Source organism: Lampetra fluviatilis, chromosome 29, assembly GCF_964198595.1.
Source record: "Lampetra fluviatilis chromosome 29, kcLamFluv1.1, whole genome shotgun sequence".
Lineage (NCBI taxonomy): Eukaryota > Metazoa > Chordata > Hyperoartia > Petromyzontiformes > Petromyzontidae > Lampetra > Lampetra fluviatilis.
Window position 1 is genome coordinate 51,503 of NC_136303.1, and position 24,313 is coordinate 75,815.

The following is a 24,313-nucleotide window of genomic DNA, read 5'->3' on the forward strand; positions in this document are numbered from 1 at the left end:
CCTTGCTTTTTATTCGACGCGTGTGTGGTCGATGGCGCAGCCATCGATCGAGGGTCGAATTCGAACCGCGTCGTGTGATCGGCGTCGCGCTCGCGGAAGTCGTGTACTGTATAAGCAACTGCGACAATTCTGCGAGTCACTTATAACCGCTTTGCCGTTACTCATTGCCAATTGTGGACTCTGACTAGCGTCCTATCATCTCATAGAGTCCCTGGCACATAATAATATGCTACACAGTGGCAGTGTGGGTCGCAAAATGCGGATTTATCACTAATAAACCCCAATGATCCGATCGAAATCCCAGTGGGCGCTTTGATGCATGAACTTAGAATTGGAGCAAGAGTCTGGGTATCCGTGCAGGTCTATGGGTCACAGTAAGCATACATGAACTTAGGATCACAGAAAGCTTCCAAGCCAATGGAAAACATTGTACACCATGGCACACAGAAGAGACTAACAAGGCTGATGATGGTGATTGTGGCGCTTTTGGTTCTAGCCTACTTCAAGGCTCACCGTTATTGCCACCACTATTATATTTTTGGTCAGCAAAGTCACGCTCGTGTATAGAGGGGTCAAGTCTAATGGGAGTAATGGATATCAAAACGGAGGCGATTTCAGAGGGTTGGTTCGTCTTAAATTTTCTTCACACAAGCTCCCCCTGCCTGCTTTCACACCATAGCATATACCTGCACCACACGGTGTGTTTACACTAACTATACCTCATGACGATCCCTTTGTCCCCATACTTACACCTGAGGTTATGCGTTTCCGCACACACACACACCCTTAACGCACGTTCAGCCTTAGCTGGCATTTACCTCCCACTTTTGGGCTACATTCACCAGAAAGTAAACGTCAAGGTGACGCTCGACATCATCGCTCGCCGTGGGCCAACCCCAGCCTCCCACCGTGGTCCGAGGAGGAAGAGAGCCGGTGCCTGCTGGCTCGTCTCCACAACAAGTCAGAGTCAGAGGCAGCCTCCCTGTGCTCCGCTGCCCGTCCCTGCTCCCCCACAGGGTGTCCAAGCTGGATGCTTAAGAGGTTTTTGGGGACTGCTCCTGTTCCCTACCGGCTGGCGCTCGCAAGTATATATAGCTGCGGGCCTTCTTCCATCCATCCTCCACTATCTGGTGGGGGTGGTGGTCCTTATTTATCGGAAGCCGGCCGCACGAATGGTGATTGACACATTGTTTGTCTCTAATTTTCATCAGCCGCCTTCCCTATTACAGGTGGACCCTACCCTCCATTGTGTTCTGCCTTGACACTTATTGGTGCCATGTGACAGTGATGATGGCATGTAATCAGGAGGTTTGGCCGGTGGGCAGGTGAATGAATGGATACTCACCTGTGACTTGGCGAAATGCACCTTGAAGAGGCAGTAAGAGTCCACTTTGTCTTTGCCCGCCTCCAGGTTTTGTTTGTCACGATAAATTCGTGACAGGTACTTCCCATTGTCGGCTCTGAACGCCACGCGGTGAACCCCAAAGGGAATGACCTCAAATTCACAGAAGATGTCCTGGGTGGGCTTGGCTGCATCGATGTGGTTAATTCCAGACCTATTACACAAATAAATGTTTAATTTAGAAGGAAATAACTTTTAATCGTACGTCACAAGCAGCATCATCACCATTCTTCATCAGGTATTCACATTTAATCCTACATCAATCATTGGTAAATCGTTATGCATCAGCCATAACCTATCCATTGCTGAATGTTCACTTCTCCCGTGGTCACCTGATGCAGTAATATGTCTCCTGTACACAAGCTCAATTTTATTTTTGTCATTTTCGGGTGAAGGCTATGGTCGCTATTTCAAATAAGACTATCCTGCTCTTAAGAGATCTCACTTGGTAAAAAAATCAACTTAAGCTTATGCAAATGAAGATAAGTGAGGAGATGTGAGATGCCTCACCTGGTGAAGCGGCTGAGAAAGACCCCACGCTGGTCTTTAATCAGAACCTTGGCTCCCTCGGAGGAGGCGTGCTCCACCGTGAAGGCACCACTCTCCTCGCGTGTCTCCTTGGTCACCTCGATGCTGTGCGTGTCCCCATAGACTACAGCACCCCAGTAGCGGTTGTTGTCTCCCAGGAAGAATGCAGTCAGCCCCGTGTTCACGAACGGGGCAAGGCACCCGAACTAGCAGCACCATGCACACTCGAGAAAATTAGTGTTTAGAAACCCAGATACACACCCAACAACACCCACCATTTGCCACCAAGTGGAGGTGATGTTACCATGGCGCCTGTGCTAGGCCATGTGCACTTTGAGGCCATGTGAAGTGTCGAAGGTTCACTGACAGGAGGTCACAGGAGAGACCCAGTTGCCATGGGTTGACCAACTGAGATGACTGACAGATGCACCACGTATACCTCCTACTGTGCCAACTTGCTGAATATTAGCGGCCTGACGCTCCGCGCATTGTTCTGAGCGTTGCTCCTCTGTCTTCCATTGTTGTGGGAGTACAAGTGCCTCCAACTGACCAGTAGCGTCCTTCACGCGCCTCCTCCATAGGGCCGATTTTGACACCACTGGTACCAGTATTCGGAAAATCCACTTAGCTCCACATCCTCCCATACCGCATTAGTCCATCAGTTTAACACGTAGGCTTTCGCGACCAATATTATCAATAATAGAGATGTTTGGGTTAGATTGCATAAATATAAAAGTGTCGTTAAACCCGCCACCACACCACCTGACACAGCCCATTAGTAAGGTTTGTCACGTAAACAGAACATGCCAATTTGTTACTCGTACAGCACACCGGTGTGTTGGAGAGCCAAGCCACAACATTTACAATCTGAGTACGACGTTTCGCCAGTAATTACAACTAGCTTCATCAGGCGACAGCCAGATTTGTGAAGAAGTCCACCTATTTTACAAACCGGTCACAGTTATGTATTATTATTGAAATTCATACATTAACCCCCCACTCCCCGCCCGCTCTGGCCTTCGCACCTGATTAGCTCACAAGTGACAACATCATTTATTCCTCTATTTAAGACCTAAGGGGGAGATTTCTCCACAACTCTTGCTGTCCGCCTAATAATGAGAGTTGTAATTACTGGCGAAACGTCGTACTCCGATTATACATTTTGTGGGTTTACTCTCCAACATACCGGTGTGCTGAACTAGTGAAGAATTGACTTTAACGGTCCATTTATATTTACGCGATCTAACCCAAAAAAGTCTATTATGCCGAATCATTCATTTTAACACGATTGATAATAATACATACCGTTAGACAAATACAAGCCAATAATAACTTGTGACTAATGTGAGACAATAAATTCATTGTTTCATTTAATTCACGAATGATCTTTAATTCATAAAGTCTGAGAAACTATTATTTATGAGAATTAACAATAACCACTCCTGATCATATGCATAATAATTATCATTGATTATTATATGCATAATAATTGACCATTTATGATACTCATTGATTTTGCCATAACAGTGAATATTTTTTATTGATCACGAAATAAAAGCAATATCGTAATACTAAAATGTAATTAATTGATAACCATGGAATGTATCGTTAATCAATGCTGAATAATTAAATAAACTATAATACATTTAATAATTATACATTAAAAAAAATCATACATAAACGTCATTAAAATAATTAATGAATCAATAAATAACACCTTTACTCATTCATTACAAAATTGTAATATTTCAATTAACAACCATTTATTTTTAAGAATGAGGTAATTTTCAAATTGCACACAAACATTTAACATTACATGACAAAAAATTGTGACCGCGTAATATATACTACAATGCAACGCATACGAAGTACAGATCAATAAGAGAGAACGGAGGCATCATTGGAAGAGGATACAAATGAAATGCCAAGGACTACCAATGGTGCGGTGCAATGCCAAGAGTGACAGGGAGACGAGAGAGGATGGAACAGGAGACTTGGTTGCAAGTTACAGGCACACACAGTACAGATACGACTTAGGCTACTGTTGTTGAAGTTTACTAAACAGTTATTGTATACTCTTTGGTTCTTTCGGTAAAGTCACGTAGGTAGAAAAATAAAATAAATCAAAAAATAATAAATCACGACTTTTTGATCGCAACACAAGCGGTCGTCCTCAGGCGGGAAAAAATAATCCAGCAGTGGAACTGCTGAACCAGCGAGAGAGCTGTTACAACAAGAGGCTATATACAGTATGTGGCGATGGGCAAGCAAGCGGGGTCTGAGCTGGAAAGGAATTCCATCCCCGGACGCAAGTACGTCAGTTGTGTTAATGCGGGAGATTATGGTGAGAGAGATTAGAGAGAGAGATTAGCATGAAATGAGCTTCCGTCGCCGCATAAGAGTATAGTCCCCGCAATATGCGCACAACAGCAGTGTTAATGGGAGATTAGCACTATGTTGATGGGAGAGATTAGGCAGGGAGATTAGGGGGATTAGAAAGTTAATGTCATGTCGATGTGTAACACAAGCTGCGGCGCTGCCAACTGCGCTGTGCGGCAAGCGCGTCCACGCAAGAGAACCACCGCAACGGTGGTCGCGCCAGTGAGACACACAGCCCATCACACAGCCAGAACCATCGATACATCGAGGCTAAGGGGGCAGAGGTGGCCATGTTAGTGAGACCCCAGCCCGTTAATGCAGAGGCACCTAACAGGGCAATGCAACTCAGAGAGTCGGAGGTAACAGCCAGACGGCAGGAAGGATGGAAGCACCACAGCAAGTTACGACTTTGCTTGGTTAATAACGTCCTGAAATTGTCTCTGTGTTTATATATCTGGATGGCTTCATAGACAAATCTTTGATGGTAGCCCGAAGGTTTGCAGAGTACCTTTGTCTCTGAAAAAACAATATCGTGCGAGCTTACTGCGTTATAACAATGATCAGCCACTGCAGAGGAATTGGTTCTGGCGTGTTTCAAATCTGCCTTGTGTTGGCGAACACGGTCCGAGACATGTCGTTTCGTTTCCCCAATGTAACTGCTGACCACAGACACAACTTAGTTTGTAGACACCAGGGTATTGCATGTTAGGAATGACATCCTTCACAGATGGGATCAAATCACGGATTTTGTGTACTGTATTGAGTCGGACCTGAATCTTGTTTCCACTGCTGGATTATTTTTCCGTCTGAGGACGACCGCTTGTGTTGCGATCGAAACGTCGCGATATATTTTATTTTATTTTTCTACCTACGTGACTTTACCGAAAGAACCAAAGAATATGGATTCCTGCAATCACGAACGCTTCCAATCAAGTTATTGTATAGTTGAGAATAAACATGTCGCAGTTCAGCCACAACGAGCCTCTGACATGCTGGATGTTGGTGCGAACATTTTCTGAGAGCTGGGAGAGTGAGTGAGCGGGCGGGTAAGTGCTGGCATACCTTTTTCCACATGTCCACTCGCTTGCTTCTGTCGTGGCTCCAGTCTAGAATAAAAGAAGTTGACTCACTTCTAACCTTTCACGACTCACTCAACTATCATTACTCATCACTCACCACTCCTTCAACACATTACCACTCACTCATCAATAACCCACCACTCACCTTTCACCACTTGCTCACCCAATCGAAAATCAAATCACTCATGCACCCAAACTTTACCTGCCATGGCTGCTGAGAATTGGAGTCTCTCTTTCTGCGTCTCTGTAAGGTTTTCGTTCCACGTCCTTGAAGTTGGCGGTTTATTCGAGGTCAAATTTCAGATATCTGATGGCTATTTTCACACAATTCCTGTATTCATACACACAACGAAACAGTAATCGTCACTGGGGTTGTCCGTGAGCAGGAATCGAACACGGGTCGCTGGGTTTGTAGCCCAATGCACTAACAGATGCGCCACCGCTCCCCCACACTCACAGCGCAGGAAATATTTATTCCACAAGCCTTTCCTTTTCCCAGTGCTCAGAGCTCCCGACACACACCCCTTATATATGGAATCTTCCATAAGTTTTTCGCATAACCCCCCGCCCCCACACCCCCCCCCATCTCCATTGGGTTTCCTCCAATCCCGTCTAATGTTTTGCTCCTCTGTTACTACAGCGTGCCACCACACGATATTTAATGGCATTTCTTTGTAAATAAAGCCTCAGGGTACGCGGGATGAGGTAATTATGAATGTATCTCTGGCGTCGCTTCTCCAAGAGGTGACATAGCAGGTGTTGAGTAGATAGGTCTGATGATTAAATGTGTAAAATGCTTAAAGTAATGTCATTCTCTAGGGGTATGTGATTGTATCAATGATAAGACCTCCTTACAACCCAAAGTTCATAGATCTCGACAAGAGGATACAGACTTAGAATCAAGTAACAATACAGGGACTAATAAATAGAACCACTCCAGAACCCAAAAGCACTTATAACCTAGTTATTAATAATGACACACTTTCAACCAGTATCTCAGAATAGCGTTCAGCACTATTCTTGTTCGAACTACAGGCAGTCATTGACTACGAACACTCGACTTACGAACACCTGCACTTACAAACCAGCTTCCTTGAAATATTATTTTAGTGTTTTAATCCACATCCTGCCTCACATCATACATTGCAACATTTTGACGTTCAGGGCGATAGTTCCAGGGACATCGACATTATCAGGCACACCGCACTCACCAGAGCAGGCAGGCGGAGAGAAGGGAATTTTGGGGGGGGAGGAGTGGGTGTTGGTCAGTCATTACCGTTCTTAGTTTAGGTATTTAAGACTGGTCTACGGTTTAGGAATTTACTTCATGTTCGTGTGTATTCAGATGCTTCAGTGCCGAGATTGGGCGTAACGAATTCAGCCACTGAGCTACTCGTTTTAACCCCTTACCTTCAAAGGCCCGGAGTGACGTCGTAACGTGCGGCCAATCGTGCGCCTACCTCTGATTACCGCTCACTTGGACCTTGTGCCACGGGGAAGTGCTGCTGCTTCCCCCACCCGTTGTTCTCCTGTGCGCATTTATTCTGACCTCCTGGTCTGCCCTTCTTGCCTAATATTCCACCCTCAGCCTCTCACAATGTGGCTGGCTCAGTGAACCTTTTTGCGCCCATACAATTTTAATCCAACTCAGGGGCACCGCAACGCGATCTGTTCTGCGAGGGTCGGCCAATCTCACATACATGCTGAGCAAACCTGCAAATCTGTTTCTGGGTGTCAGAAATCGGATCACTGTTTTCACATGGTTAAACAAATTCACATTTAACTTGAAATTACCTCGTTCAGACTTTTAAATTGATTCGAGCGGCTGTTATTTACATACAAGCGACGCCATAATAAGTGTGGGTGGTGATTATGTATGAGGATGCTGGTACATGTTAGCTGCTGCTTCTCCTAAACGCCTAAAGGCTGTTTTGTATGATTATATTACCTTTAATTAATTTATACCATAATTTCATATTTTGGCATAGTATTCTTAGGTTTTTTCGGTAAAGTCACGTAGGTAAAACATCAAAATTAATGAAAATAAAATAAAATAAAAACAAAAATCACGACGTTTCGGAGGCAACACAAGTCTCCGTCATCAGGTGGCTGTGACGGTCCCACCTGATGACGGAGACTTGTGTTGCCTCCGAAACGTCGTGATTTTTGTTTTTATTTTATTTTATTTTCATTAATTTTGATGTTTTACCTACGTGACTTTACCGAAAAAACCTAAGAATATGATTCCTTGCAGTCACGAAAGCTTCAAAATCTAAAATTTTGGCATAGTGTTTTACTTTGGGTTTTTAACTCACCAATTGTTTTTTTTATGAGGATTAAGGTTACCGTTTTACCTGCCAATTCTTTGGCCATCTGTGAGGCCTACCTGGTTGTATGTATGAATGTTGAATTTCTTTCATACCCAACATTCACCATGGAATTGGAAAATGATGGCAAGCTACCATTCCTGGATGTTTTGACCGAGAAGAGACCTGATGGCTCGTTGTGACACTCTGTCTATAGGAAAGCCACCCACACGGATTCCTATCTAAAGCCCAGAAAAATTCCCTCATAAAAAACTATACCATAGGGCCCCGTTGCATCTCCGACCAGCACCACCTAGCCAGTGAGCTTGAGCACGTACGCCAGGCTCTCAGGAGGAATAGATATTCTAACCGCACAATCCGCAAAGCTGCATCACCAACCATGGGTAGAGAACCATCTGAAGACCCAATCAAAACCATCACCTGACCATACATAGCAGGGGTTACCAAAATGATTTACAAAATCTTGAACAAACACAAGATCCAAGTTCGGTTCAATACAGTACACAAAATCCGTGATTTGATCCCATCGGTGAAGGATGCGATTCCGGACATGCAATGTCCTGGTGTCTATAAGCTGAGTTGTGTCTGCGGCAGCAGCAGGGGCGGTTTCTTCATTAGGGCGATTGGGCGACGCACCACCAATGTGTGAAAGGGACTTTTTCAATCACATTAACAATCTCATTCAACCGCAGAGCTATGCTAGCCGTTACTGTGCCTCTGGATATAGTCCAATCAGCGTCATGTCACGTTCTGTGGAGTAGCGCCTCTTTTTGGGCGATTTCACTCCGGCTGAGAATCGCCCCGAGTGTTCCCATAGACTTACATTCAAAGATGTTTTTTTTCTAACGGCGGGCGCTGCAATGCATTCTCTATGGAGGGCTCGCACTAACGTGCTTACGTCATCACACGTCAGCACGTTTCAGTCAACAATGTTATATGTCGCCACCTAGTGGAATTTCGATTTAAAGCTTTCGTGACTGCAGGGATTCATCTTCTTGGTTCTTTCGGTAAAGTCACGTAGAAGGGAAGTAATAAAATAATAAAAATAAAACATGATAAAATAATTCTCACGACGTTTCGGCCACAACGCAAGTAGCCGTGCTCAGGTGAAAACCAGGTCTGTCGAGGCGACAGCGTCTGAATGAAACAGCACACGTGCTTGGGGCATGTATATAAGCTGGGTTGGAAGGGGGGAAGAAAGGGGGAGCCTTAACAAAAGATTATGAAATATCAACAAGAATTTAGCATATTTATGGGAAATGCAGGTATGTGACTAGTACTGCATATGCCCGTGCATTATGCAGGATTAGCAGCATCAAAGGGAGGGGATATGGGAAATGCAGGTATGTGATATGGGAAATTCAGGTATGTGACTAGTACTGCATATGCCCGTGCATTATGCAGGATTAGCAGCATCAAAGGGAGGGGATAAAGGTAGCATTAATGAAGGGAAGGAGTGTTAATAGTATGTAGCTGCAGTAACTAAAACCACCACGTAAACAACTAAAGTATAAACTACATATTATCATCAGTATACTAAATATACTCTACAATACGCTGAGTTACTAACAGTAAGTAATACATTACAATTCTACGTCGTAAAAAAAATATATAATATGTTTGCATCTAAACTTTATTCTCTTACATCACACGAGTCTACACCCTACTATATACTGCCATAGACAAACCCAACATTAAATTATATACTGTATTGCACACCAAAGAAAGGTTCTCCTTTACCGACCACCTTGTAAGTGCCACGCTGCTACAAGGAGAGATGTTTCAACAGCATGGCCATACATTCCCTGTTGAGGCTCTGAACATCACTGTCAGGGCATACCCTATGTTAAATAAGGCAAAACTGAAGACTGAACTGTCTGTCATTTATGAGAGTCCAGAATTTAAGGGCTGCTGTGGTGCACTAGCGCTGTACCAGGTTTTGCTGAAGTGCAACCTCCAGGATACTTTTTCAGAGACTGTTGCTCTGTTGAACATCCTCATAACCACTCCCATGACAACTGCTGAAGCTGAGAGGTGTTTCTCAACCTTAAAGAGAATCAAGACATTCCTGAGAAATGTAATGGGACAGGAACGTCTGAATGCAATGGCTATGCTTTCCATGGAGAGGGAACTAGTCAGGAACATGCCTGCTTTCAATGAGAGAGTAATTGATCACTTTGCTACTTTGAAAGAGAGAAGAGCAAAATTTCAGTATAAGCAGTGTATTAAGCGAGTAATGTGATGTAAGTAGTGTAATAATAGTGAGTATAGAAACAAACAAGGAGATGTATTGTAAGAATCACTTTATTTTTCATTAATATTAAAGTAGTGAAGTTGCCTTTACATGCTTAAGCTGTTAATTTATCCATTGCATGGGTGGACCTTATCCTTATCAATCATCCAAACATTTGCCCCCCCTGAGAGATTTTGCAGGAGCCGCCACTGGGCAGCAGTTACATTGGTAAAACGAAGCGACGTGTCTCAGACCGGGTTCGTGAACACAAAGCGGATTTGAAACACGGCAGAACCAACACCTCGGCGGTGGCGGATCATTGTTTCAACGCTGTGGGCACACGCGGTGACATTGTTTTCTCTGAGACCAAGGTGCTCTGCAAACCGTCGGGCTAACATCAGAGATTTGTTCATGAAGCCATCCAGATATACAAACACAGACAAAACTTTAATCAAGAAGATGGATTCAGATTTATAAATCATTGGAAGGACGTGATAAACCACGTCAAGTTTTAACTGCTATGATTTTCACTCACCCACCCGTGTGTCGTCTTGGTTTTCGGTTACTAATTCAAGCCCACTGACATTCTAACTTCTCCAGCCCCACTCGTCCCCGCACGCCACAAACCCCTCCCCCATCTCCCCCGTGAACTCCTGCAGCCACGACTCGACAAAACTCCCCCCTCCCCTTGCCCCCCCTCCCGTGCCTATATAAAGCCACAAAGGCAGATCGTTTTCTCACCTGAAGATGGGCGCTTGTCTTGAGAGACCGAAACGTCGTGTTTTATTTTGTTATTTTTTTCTATCTACGGGACTTTACCGAAAGAACCAGAGTATCATAAAGGGAGCCCACGCCCCCGCAACAAAGGAAGGGGGGAAGGGCTCACGGGAAGGCCCACCCCCACTATAATGGGGGGGCCGCCCCACACCATCAGGGGGGCCCATCTCACGTCACAAGTGGGGGGGCACTTCGCACTCCACGGGGAGCCCACGCCACATAACAAGGGCACATTTGTGGGGGCCGACTTCTACCCCAGCGCCATCGCTGGGCAGGTGGGGCGCGACGTCCGGCCCTTCCCCTCCTTCCTCCACCGCGTCGATCGGCTCCCGCCGGGCCCCTCCCGCGCTAGCGCCCTCTGGGGGTACCCTTCTACAACAGCAGCAGCTTCGCATTTGGGGTGGTGCCTTACCTGGCTAACAAGCGCCATGACCTCGCCAACTTCGCCTGCGCGCAAGCGAAGATGGCGGTGTACAGAACGAGAAAAAAGATGCTGGAGGGTGACACTGACGGCTCCTCTGTACTTCCGGTGTTCAGAGGCCTGCTTAAGGCGCGGCTCCGGCTGGAGCACGCATACCACACACATGTCGGTGATGTGCACGTCTTCTTCGAACGCTGGGGAGCCGGAAAAGCCCTCTGTACCAGCGTGGACGGCACCCTCGTGTTCACCTTCTGAAGCGCTCGCTCGTCACCGTGGCGTGCGCGATGACACCACAACCACGTGACTTTTCTTTTGTATTGTGCGCGGTGCTTTCAGCGCCATAGCTTGTCGATTTGTAACGTTTGTTTTATTTTGTTTGCTGGTGACTTTGTGTATTTCATATTGAAATCGCCTCCAGTGCTTTTGCTGCTGGCGGCAATAAAAGTTGCTTAAAAGTCAAAGTCTCTGAAAACCATGGCTAAACTGCTGGCTCACCGCCGCACGGATTAACCCGCTTGCCTGTGTACGCCACAGCCAACGCGGCGCACAGCTGCACGACCGCGCCCACACCTGCGGGCGATTATCTCCGAGCACGCGCGCACACGCTGCGGCCCCGCGGTCACTCCTCGTCAAATTTTTATTTATTTATTTTTAATGAGGGTTAAGGTCACCGTTTTACCTGGCAATTCTTTGGCCGGTTGTATGTATGCATGTTGAACTTCTTTCACACCCTACATAGCCAACCGTGCTAATAGGACGTACGGGAAAGAACAAACTAAACACAAAAAGCAGTTCTAAAGAAATGAGTTTTCAATCTATATTTGAAAGTGCAGAGCTCCAGTGGCTTTCTAATATCGGAAGACCCTTCTAGCCGGCCGCAGAAACGCATCCGACAGCGCGCGATGCCGTATCCATCTTTGTTCGGTGGCGAGCCAAAAGCCGCTGCGAGGATGCCCGGAGTATGCATGATAATGTATGCTCCTTGACGAAATCCGCAAGGTATTGTGGATCATTTGTGGCAACCACTTTGTGTGTAATGAGTGCGACCTTATAATGTATTCGTTCAGCAAACAGAAGCCAACGCAGCTCAGCGAGCACTGGACGGACATGGTCAGATCTTGCAGTACCTATCACGAGAAGTGCCAAACAATGTGTACACGCTGCAGCTTGGTAATGTTTTTGCCAGACGTCCCGTCCCGTAGAGTAGTGAGTTGCAATAATCGAGCCTTGTCGATACATGCCACCGTGTTGGCTATATCATGACTCAACAGTGGTCACACATGTCCTAGAGCCCTGATATGAAAATTGCAGCACGTCTGACAAACACACACATGTACCCCTATTGTATTTGGCCCTGGTTAATAGTTGTGGGTGCGCATTATTGGGATTTGGTGTGCTAGCAGATTTTCAAGCTTTTGTGAAAAAATGGACATGCACGTGTTTTGCAAACGGAGTTTGATGTGTGTGAAAATTGTACACTCTACACAAATAAATGTCAACAATTTATTTATTTATATATTTTAAATATACTTGCAAATCCTGCATATCTTTTAAAACATCGTATTTTGAAAACCAAGCGCATATACATTATATTAGCTCCCTTCCCACACACTCCCCAGAATGGTATGATGATGTATATTCATGTTTAAACCAAGTCACGGTTAAGCCTTGACACAGGCCGACGTTGATCTCACGGCTGCTTCTAAAACTGTGGTACAGCCATGAGCCCATGGGTGATGCACAATCTTCACGAATGGCTTTGGCCTGCTCAGATAAGAGCTTTGACCTCTCGACGATTTCAATATCCTGAAGCAAAAGCTTTGAGTTATGATGGAAGAGCCATAAGCCCCGTAAGCCGTGCTTCATGACTGCTGCTGCTGCTACGTAGAGGAAGATGCAATCCAAACCTGAGCTCTTGCAGATGCATGAACGAGTGTCCCCCCAGAGCCGTTCGACACGGGAATGAAATAAAATACAGCACGTAGTTTGCAGTGGTGCACAAATAAAAAAGGCTCACTCTATGCAACGTTAAGAACTATCTTGAACAGAAACACCTTGTTGAAAAAAAAACTATGAGTTTTAAACTTCCTTAATGAGAGCTGTAAAATTAAGGTTAGGCGCTCCATAAACCCCTTAGTGACCTGATTCCCAATCACAACATTATTATTTTGCTTTGTAAAACAAAATAATAATGTTCTGTTTGGGCCAAGGCCCTTCAGAGTTGAGGCAGTGGTAACGACAGATTTGTAAAAGAAAAACAAATTGCTTGTGCTCCACTGTCAACAGTTCCTTGATTATGTTGTTAATTCTGCAATGGAGAGACATCAACTGGAACAAAGATGTAAACGTGTGAAATATGCCTGGGACAAAGTCTAAATGGGGCAACAAGTGCCTCTTTTGGGTGGTTGCTTCTTCAAATTGGGTCGTCCTTTGTTCACCTTTACTTCCAGTTACTTGGAATTAAAGCATAAAATATGAGCAAACTTTTGCAATATTTTTTCATTGAAAACCATATATGTAAAGGGAGACGACGGTACTTGAGTTTTATCCAACAGGACATTGTCCAAGACCAGCAGACTCCAATAAATGACAACCTCTGCGTATCAATATCACAATACAATACCTTGCTGATCTCGTCTAAGAGCACAAACCATCACACAAACTCTGGTCATCCACGCAGCGGCTTCTGGCTCACCATCGAACAAAGATGGCCACTGCATCGTGGGCTTTCAGATGTGCTTCTGCAGCCATCTGGATCGATCTTCCTTCTGATATTAGGAAGCCACTGGAGCTATACACTTTTAAATCTAATTTTATTTTATTTAGAACTGCTTTTTGTGTTTAGTTTGTTGACCTTCCCTCGCACCTCCGATTAGCACGGTTGGCTATGTATGGTGCGAAAGAAGTTCAACGTACATACTTACTCTTGATGAGATACCAACTGAAGCAAACACTGGCAACCTAAGTGTACAGCTGGGTGACGCTGCCTTACAGATGGAGAATTCTGAACAATGATAATGAAAAGTGAACAAAGGTCTGAATGGGCCAGATGAAGCAGCAGAGCCGACCTTGGGTTTTAGGTCAGGGTTTGTCCTGGGGGCTGGTTTGTTAGAATTGGGGGAAGACCTAGTGTCCTCTGCACCCTAACCCCTTCACATCATTGCCAAATAATGTTTCACTTTGATCACTTTTCATTTCAGCGGCTGACTGCATAAAACACAAGTTATTGATGTTTACCTTTAACTTGCACTACTCTACACAACTCGAGGGTAGCTCCACTTAAGTGATTTGTTCAGCCGGCCACTGGTTTTACTGTTCACGACGCCGTACATTCACGAGTTACACGTTTTCATAACCGAGTGTGCATGTGCCGACGTGGACAAATCAAGAAAATCCCCATGCCTGTGGTGGTGGAAAACTGGACCACACCATCACCACAAAGCTGCTCTAAAGAACGATTGCACACATCCATCTCACGTTCACACATGTGGTGCGGGTGAACAATTGCAGCGTTAAAGGAAGGGGGAGAGGAGGGCGGAGGTGACAAGCAACCATGGGACATTTGTGGTCGGTGCTTCCTGATGCTGAAATGAGCAGAGGCATTGGTGCTCCTCTACGATTCACAGCACTGAGCAAGCGGTGGTGATTTTTTCCAAAGAGTAATACTTTTTATCAACGCCGCAGGCATGATGCGCTCCGCAACCCCTAACCAGAAATTAAATTTGCAACTTTATTTTTGTGAGCTGCTTGCTCTACCCCAGAGCCACCAACAAGTTACAACCAATTGGGATGACGAATTATACTGTATTAATTTGTATTAATTTGTATTAATTTGGGGAAGCATAGTACTTTACTTACCGCCACCGTAAAGAATTGTGGGATTAGATGCCCTCTGTGCATGCCAAATTGCCTGCCCGTTGCCTATTTGTTCATACCTGCCATCACAGATGAACAAAGCGATGATTAGAAATAACTGGGGGAAAGAGCATCAAACCAAAACACTCGCGACAGAAGCGGGGTACACAGCAAGTGGGAGGAGGCGGCGATGGGTTTGGGATAGGGTCAAGGCCATATTGGCTGCACTGCCATCTTTTACAGCCACAGTATCCCACACTAAAGTACATCCATTTTCCATATAACACAATCCTGTACTTCAGAGGTAAGATTTCCTTTTCAAATATCTAGTGCTTGCCAGAGCTTGGGGTGGGGGGCTACTGGTGAGTGGATGCCTTGGTGTCTCAATGGATGCACCAAAAGAAAAATTTTAAAAGCACAACATTGAATTATCACACAGCAATAAAAGTGGTATTATTAAAAAACAATAATTAAAACACATTTGTTCAAACCCATTAATAATCCTGCAGAGTGCAACAACTAAGTTATGGTGTCGGGACTTACAGATACCTCAAGACACAACTGAAATGTTGGTAAAATTATATTATTATTTTCAAGGCTTTGGAATATGTGAATGAAATAACGCAGTTTTTTCATTTTACCATGTCGGGGTTTGTTTCTACAACTGCCTGACACAGACAGGTGTTAATATTATTAACGTAATTGTTTCCCCATTCTGCCTGGGTAAAACTGTAAAGACCTAGACAGACACGACTAAAAGACATGCATTGTGATGTGAAATAGAAGCAAACCGTGTGGGTGAAGCGCACTAGAAAACCAAATGCCAACTTTACTCCTTACCCAAACCAACGAGCCAACCAGCCATGAGTACTGGTTTCCCTAGTAACCCTAACCAAGTCAAGTAGCCAGCGAGCCACGAGCACTATCTTTACTGCTAACCAACTAGACAACCACCGAGTGTGGCCCCCCAATCCCGCTGACCATCATGCTACCATGAACCACACGTCAACCTTTTAAAGTGTCCGTGCTCACAGTGCATTCATCGACATGTACTGCCCACAACCAATCTATTGAATTTTCAAATCCCTGTCAGAGGTCGACTTGGCTCATCATGCGTCCATTGTTTAAAAAAATAGTACTTATTTGTGAAAAGTCAACATTGGGTTGTGCTATAGAATTGCTCATAGTAAGGCAGAATTGCAAACACGAGCTTCGGGTGAAACAACCTAGTGCCTTCCATCCAGTGCTCGTCTGCGACCACCATATTCACTTTAAGATGTTTCTTGTTCATGTTTTTGTTTGTTGCGGTTGCACCCGATTCAAGAGCCGAATGGCTCACAGGGCTACACCTAATAAATGAACATGAACCGTCTTTTGTTTTGCCTAGCAGACGTGGGACATGCCACGGAATTGATACCAATATTAAATGCCCCCTTATCTCTACCCACCAAAGCCTCACTCGCTTCATGTCTTTTTCAGGAAACTCCTGCTTTTGACGTTTAGTCGCTTTTTTGTTGAATAATTTTGTGTGCGGGAGGAATCCAGAGAAAGCCCACGCAGACAAGAGGATAACACGGGTTTAGCAGCTGACTTGCTCCCCTGCCTGACACCTTGTGGCCCCACAGGGTGGGAGTAGCTGTTTATAATCTGATAACGTGAGGAAGAATAAAGTTTTCACACTGATTTATTTTAAGTGTGTCTCCGCAAAACGTGAGACTTGAATACGATTAACGTACATTTTGTTCTAATCAAAAGTGCATTGTTTTACTTGATGGTGCTTAACCATAACAAGTATTAACTGCATTAATAAAATGCACCATTTGTTTTCTTCAAAACCATAGAGTATCTGCTTCCTATACAGTTTGTTACTACAGTAGAAAAGTGTTCTGGCTGGATGACCTGGGTGGGTTCCTGTCTGGCTGTGGTGCTGCACTCCCAAGTGCACGGTGACATCACCCGCGTCCCACAGCACCGAGCCGGTTCGTGCGTCGCGCCGACGTCACCCCCCCCACCATCCATTCCGGATGTGTATTCCAAACAAATGTGCGGGATACTCTATCGTGTTGTCATATCATCATCATACTCGATCATACTCAAACTAGAGCAAAGGGAGGAGGTGAGGCGGGAGATAGAGGTGTAGGGTGGGGAGATGGAGAAGCAAGAGACAGAGAGGCGCAGAGAGTGGAAGGGGATGAAGCGGCGATGAAAGAGGACGGCAAGAAGGGAAAATGAAAAGCAGTGGGAGAGATGATTAAGGAGAGGAAAGAGAGATTGAGATGGGAAAGGTCAGAAGTAGGGAGAGTGAGGGTGAGAAACAGGAAGAGGGATAGGGGGAGGGAAGTTGGTGAGATGCAGTGGAGGGAAGAATTAACAATAACAAAGCGAAAAATCGAGATAAATGTTGATGTACAGTTCTGAGACGGCAAGAAAGAGGGAGTAACAGGGCTCTATATACGAATAGAAGTTTTGCTGGCTGAGAGAGATTGACGGTCACATTCAAAAAACAGCTGGTTTGCCAATTAGTCGTGAAATTAAATTACCACCAAGTGTTTACAATCATTTAACATTTCATTTATACTCTAAAGGGCACATTAGGCTCAGTCCAACTACACCATTGTGTTGTAGAATAGTTAAAAAAATACATTACCAAATTATGTAAGGGAACTAAAATAATATCATACAGTTTTTCATGAAGCCAGTGCCTGTGAGAGTTAGTATGAATGAAGAGGACATTCTCAATAAACTTCATACAGCAGCACCCGGCCTGGGCTCGCTAGACTCCTTCACCACTCAGCCCATGCAATTCTGGGCCTACCACAGACTGGCCCTTATTTACTTACTGCTGGAGAGTACTGTATGGTAACCATCAGTGCATAGAGTTCGACAAACAACTTTGAAAACAAAACAATCCATAAAAATGATGTCTGATGAGTTTGAATGGCGAAACCTGTCCAGTTTTACTGTATTGAACCAATGCCGATAAAATTATGCACTGCTTGCAGGTCATGTGATGTGTAAACAATACTTACATTATGTAGAGGGACAGATATGAGAAGTAGGCATATTGTCTGCTAAATAATTGTCTCTGAAATGCAGGCCTGTCTGCCAATTGCATTGGTAGTATGCACTGGGCCTCGTGAACTCTGTAATGATCCCACGGTAATGATACGTCTGCTTGTTCCGCAGTACAGAGCGATTGTGCTATCGGTATCTTGCCAAGAGATCATGAAGCAATTACTATTTAGAATTCACAGTGAACAGTACACCACCATGTTAGCACAAAACCTCTGGAAGATGACATGACATAAGTGCTTCTGATGTTCCCTCATTTGCCTTTTATGCACACTATGTAGGTGTTGGCGCTCCTTCTCACATGTCTTACTATGCAGGTGTTTGTTTGTCATGTAGCAATCGAAACGAGAAGCCTATAAAAGCTATGGTATCCAAAGCTGACCATCTGTGCCCACATGAAAAACCTGCAGACTCAATGCCTCTCAACACCACACTACCCACTCAGCAGCCCCAATGTCCACACTATATTAAATAATTACATTATATAGCGGATATAACGGCAAGAGGGCAAGTGCATTCGAGTTAGAGCGCACACACGCACCACACTCTTATCTACAATACTCATTGCGAAGCGCAGTGCGCAATACTGCCAGTTACATCCTGCAGTAAGACACTACCGCTCTGAGAAACATGACTGCTGCCAATCACAAAGGTATCCAGAGCCCAGGGGACAGGGGAATGGGAACAACATAGATATGTGCATTCTCCAAATTTCATTCCTGTTGTGCTATTGGTGCCAAGTTACGAGACCTACACATTAATATCCAGAACTCTCCATGAGCAAAGCACCACCTTATGTTAAAGAACGGTCTTCAACACAAGGTGGTGATGTCTTCAGATGTAGTTACATTCAGAACTTAAATACATCCGTAATCTATTGTATCGTATTGCCTGTATGGGAGAGAGGGACCCACGGGGCTAAGTTGAATGCAGAAATTTCTGTCAGAGCGGCAATGTTTCACTCCCAGCGAGTGGCGAAACAAGGCAACGAGTGCAGGGAAAGTCGCTCCGCACCTGAGGAACAACCCACCTCCCCAAGCCCAGGATGACTCTGGGGATTTGTGACGGACATTTCCAAATGAGGCGCTGCATAGCCCTGTTAACCAGAATCCATGTGGACTGCATTTTGCTGTTGAGAAATGGTGCGATGCCAAGCTAGGAGCCAGGGAAGTGAGTGGTACACGCAATGTGGAAGTGAAACGCGACTCTTGGATTGAAGCGACGACAGCCACAGGTGTCGTATCCTTCCCTGCCAACGCCTGAGCTTCCAAGCCCTTTCGGTGTCTTTCGGACAGCCACTCACTCACTCTGCTTTTCTACCCTTTAGTGCAGTTCCATGCTCCATTCGTGCTTCACTAGCATGTCCGTAAAATTAAACACTGTTTAGTCAACCTTGAGTTCCAACGCTGCTGGAAGTGTGAGTCTGTAGCAGCTCAGTGCACTCCATGATCACAGTTTAATACCCACGGGCCTTTCAGAACTGTCTGTCAGTGCTGGGAAAGAGACCGGACGAAACCTCCCTGCCAAACTACATTCACCTCCTTAGTTCTGTTGGTTTTAATAATCTTACTGAGGGTAAATTACAGGATTGCACCATTTCGTGTGGTTAAGGGATGCGTTTTCTTTCGTGCTGCTTATTTGAAGCCTTAAAGTCACAAACGTTGCTGTGGAAGCAGTGCAAAAGCTCAGTTCCTGCCATCATTTAGACGCAACGGAGCGTGGCACGCTCTCCCCGTGTGATAAGGCCACAAGGACGGCCCACCATTTATCCCGGCCTTGGGGAGGGGTGGACACGTCTCTCCGGAGCATGGCCGAGGGTAGCATTTGCCGAGTGGGAGATCAGGGAAGGTGGTGAAGTCCGTGGCAGGTAGCTGTGTCCGTGGCTGTCAGTACTAGCAGCTGCGTCTATGGCATTGTGCCCATGGTGGGTAGCGCTGCCCATGGTGGGTAGCGCTGCCCTTGGCAAGTAGTGCTGTCTGTGGTAGTTAGCCATGTCCACGGTTGGTAGCAGTGTCCATGGCAGGTAGCGTTGTCCGAGTAGGTTAGTTGTGTCCATGGCGCGTTGCGGTGTCCATGGTGGGGAGTGGTGTCCGTGGTGGTTGGCTGTGTTCGTGGCAGGTAGTACTAGGCGTGGCGGGTAGCTGCGTCCATGGTAGGAGGTTTCAGAAACGCGACGTGGAGAGTTCGTAGAAGAGCACGTATGCCTCACTCGAGCGCACCTGACCTATGGACAGAGGGGTCACCCTGCCCGTGGTAGAGAGAACACAGCGGTGAAACACGGGGCGACAGTTCCTCGTACTCAATGCAAATAGATCTCCTGGAGTGTGCGCCATCTTTTCAGATCTCAGAAGTGAAGCAAAAGTGAGCTCGGGTAGTGATTGTATGGGCAACCACCACTGCACATTGTAGGTTGTCATCGGGTTGTGGGAATACGTGGTGTACAGGAGAGGGCAATGCAGTAAAATCCAATTGTTGTACTGTGCTTCTATGCTGCCACAAGTTGATAAAAGACGCCCTGCGTGTGCATGTTGGCTGAATGGGGAGCGGTGGCTCAGCGGTTAGCGCGCTATGCTATGAACCCGCTGACCCGAGTTCGAATCCCGCTCATGGCCAACACAAATGACGATTATTTAAACCGGTCCTGGGCCTCCCCTAGGTCAACTCAGCTTCAAATGAGTAGCTGGTGCGGTGTGTAAACATCGCTACCAGGGAGACAAAGGCATGGTGCTGGTTACCCACCCCTTCCTGTGCTGTGCTGGCTTTCGTAGATGCTCGCTAACAGCACTTGCCTCAAAAGTTTGTTAAGGCTATATGTGGGATCATTGTATTTGTCTTTGTGCTGGCCACATGGCCGCTCACCGCGAGTCATTGTAGCAGTGCCACTCAGAGCTGCCCGGCGGCCGCCCGTATGCGATGTAGTGCCCGCCCATGGTGGTGCCCGAGTGGTTGGCCACGGCGTACAAGTTGTACACAGCAGACACTGAGAGGGAGGGCAAGGAGGTGTGGAGACATGGGAACAGTGTTGGTCATGCACACAGGGTGCGGAAAAGGTGGTGGCACCAATGAAGCAGCGTGGACGTGAAAAAATTAACCCGTAAAAACAAAGTTTTTCACTATAAATCCTTTATATGCGTGGCATCGGTTTTATTTTATTATTCATTTCTGTTTTTCTTGAGTAAGAGTTTCATTTTTATCACATTGTTATTTTAAATTAAATATGAAAAAAAATATTTCATAAAAAGTGCAAAATTTTTGAAAAAATTTTCACGAAAATAAATTGTCACGCACAACGAGTCTGTGTGCAAAATGTCAGCTCGATTGGATCACGGGAAGTGGGTTAAAAAACGACCGAAAGATTTGCACGGTCGTAAGCGCGCAAGCAAGCAAGTGAACTTAATATGAAGGATTTAAAAAATTAACCCGTAAAAACAAAGTTTTTCACTATAAATCCTTTATATGCGTGGCATCGGTTTCATTTTATTATTCATTTCTGTTTTTCTTGAGTAAGCAAGCAAGCAAGCAAGTGAAATTAATATAAAGGATTTAAAAATGAAAGATCACCTCTTGACATGCCCCGTATATTCCCGAGGGCACTAGCGTTGACCCGTTTTACCACTTTCAAGAACCTGGCGGCTTCAATTTAACTGCTCTATAAATAGTCTCTACTGTACAGCGTGGGGGCAGAGATTTCATGCCATGTGGTTATTCAACATTTGCGTCATCATGCAACGGGCAGCTACAGTCCTCTCATCCTCTGGCTTGAGATGGCTGCCACCTATGGGTCAGATGATTGTCTGCCACAATTAGGCAATTGGTAATTAAATATTTAAAAATAATTTCCCTAAACAGTGTAAAATTTAGGAACATTTTTTTTCACGAATATTAATTGTCAAACACAACGAGTCTGTGTGCAAAATGTCAGCTCGATTGGATCACGGGAAGTGGGTTAAAAAACGACCGAAAGATTTGCACGGTCCTAAGCAAGCAAGCAAGCACGCAAGCACGCAAGCAAGCAAGCAAGTGGACTTAATATAAAGGATTTAAAAAGGAGCCTAGCTGAAGATCCTATGGCAGAACCTCCTGATTTTACACAATTCAGGTGGCAGTGGATGATCATAAACTGATTTAGGACTTCTGATGGGTGATGTGGATATCTGATGCACAAGTAGCGATTAAAAGACAATCCCATTTATAGACCAGATATTCAGTCACCATGTGCCACATCGTGGCAGCTGCCACTCAAGGTGCCCTTTCAAATGTGTCAGATATGATGTATCAGGTGTAAAGCAATGTGAGATGCCCCGGTGTAAAGGGGCTCTATCAAAAACAAGTAATTATTATAATAGGTGTGTCCCCTTTTTTCTGGCAACAAAACAAGTATTAAGATGTTAAAACACCAAACTGAAACCTTTAACAAGGAATCATGTCTGCATTAACCACAATACTTGTGGTCAGAATGCAAACAAAAACATACTCCGATAATATATGCAGCTGTTAGACCAGTGAACTCCTTTTGGCGTCTTCTGGTCAAACACCGTTTGAGACGAGGCTAAAAAGAAAGCTGTCTCTGGTGTGGACCAATCAGTTTCAAGGACAATGCATCTATTATTAGAGTAGATTTTTTGTTTACATTCTGACCACAATCATTGTGGTTAATGCAGACATGAATCCTTGTAAAAGGTTTCAGTTTGGTGTTTTAACATCTTAACACCTGTTTTGTTTCCAGAAAAAAGGGGAAAACCCTATTATCATATTTTGGTACTGGCAAAGAAGATCCCATGAAGTAATTATTGTCTGTTTTCGTAGCCGATGTTTCACGCTCGTGCGGATTGTTCCAGGGACTGGCCTCACCATTCTTGTCAGCAGCAAAGTTGCCTAGGTCGAGGTCTCGTAGGGGGAAGTCCACGAAGGTTGACAGCTTGCTGGTCTGGTAGCGGCGGGATGACTCGGAGAAACGCTTCAGGTCTGAAGGCGATTGCAGTTCAGGGATAACGCAACAATGCCTTTACAAAATCTTTATGCATCTCGGAAGCTAAGCAAGGATCAGTCTGGTTAATGTATGGATTATAAACTGCCTGGGGACACCTGGTTTTGTAGGATTGAACTAGGAGGTGGCCAGCAGATCCAAGTATACCAATGAGTTATTGAATCTGCAAATCTTTTGAGCATCACCCCTCAAACACGTGGTGGGTTTTCTCTCATTTCCTCCCAACAAAAAGCTAAACACTCATTAATGAAACCACCACAAGACAGGATCCTCATTAAACGGGGTCTTTAGACTTGGGAAAGCTTCCCCAAGTTCAAAAATTGTCTTTTTATTCTAGCAAGCACTGCAGTACAGCACTTTCCTTAGGGAGCACTGTGGATGTGAGGGTTTCTAGGCAAAAGTAGCTACAGGGGAAAATAATAATGTGACAATGTGTCAAAATTTTGCAAGTTGCAATTTAGCTTTGATAACATAAGGCAAACACGTTTTGGAAGGCATATAAAGGGTTTACTCTAACTGTAGGTAGTGATCAAATAAAGTGACTTCTGAAGTAGTTCTGTGACATCATCTTCCAGGGCCGCCCAGGTAGTCCACTTCTATTTGTGAAAGTTATGAATGACAGAGACCCACGACACAGGTAGCTTTTACAAGTAGGACTATCTGGGGGTCCGAATATAGAAAAACTAAGTAAATCCTACCAGGCAGCGTATTGAATAGGCACCAAAACCTTATAACGGAAAATGCAGAGTATTTCTATCGTATTATATTTGTTGCTGTTTGTTAAAAAATGTACAACATATTTAAAAAGTACTGAATATATCCTCAATTATAGATAACGTATAAAATTACTTAGTTAACATGTCCTTAATTATTTTTCTATTTAAGCTTTCGTGACTGCAGGGATTCATCTTATTGGTTCTTTCGGTAAAGTCACGTAGAAGGGAAATAATAAAGTAATAAAAAATAAAAATAAAAAAGGATTTAACTTTTTATTATTTTATTATTTCCCTTCTACGTGATTTTACCGAAAGAACCAAGAAGATGAATCCTTAATTATTGTCAACATAATAAATCATGCGCAAAAACATATTAAATTGATACACTGCTATGTTACTACCTATGTTCACTTCTGTTTGGATTGAGTGTGCGATGCATTGCTGTGCTCTGGGTGCCACAGAGCCACCTTCCCTCCACGAATCAGGACGCCATCTCCATAGAGTAGCAGTGTGGGTATGGGGAACACAATCCTTAAA

General features: G+C 44.8%; 1 protein-coding gene across 2 annotated transcripts in view; it reads right to left on the bottom strand.

Annotated features, from left to right (window-relative positions):
• Window positions 1-12,635: 12,635 nt before the first annotated feature.
• The window catches only part of LOC144942902 (ubiquitin carboxyl-terminal hydrolase 2-like), a 49,167-nt gene continuing 37,489 nt past the window's right edge, over window positions 12,636-24,313 (bottom strand). For both annotated transcript variants that reach the window (XM_078869906.1, XM_078869905.1), the window contains exons 11-13: window positions 22,925-23,038; window positions 20,933-21,053; window positions 12,636-20,317 (exon numbers count right to left, since the gene is read on the bottom strand). In XM_078869906.1, the coding sequence (XP_078726032.1) occupies window positions 20,236-20,317; window positions 20,933-21,053; window positions 22,925-23,038 (317 nt within the window). In that variant the 3' untranslated portion in view covers window positions 12,636-20,235. The remainder of the gene's footprint in view (window positions 20,318-20,932; window positions 21,054-22,924; window positions 23,039-24,313) is intronic.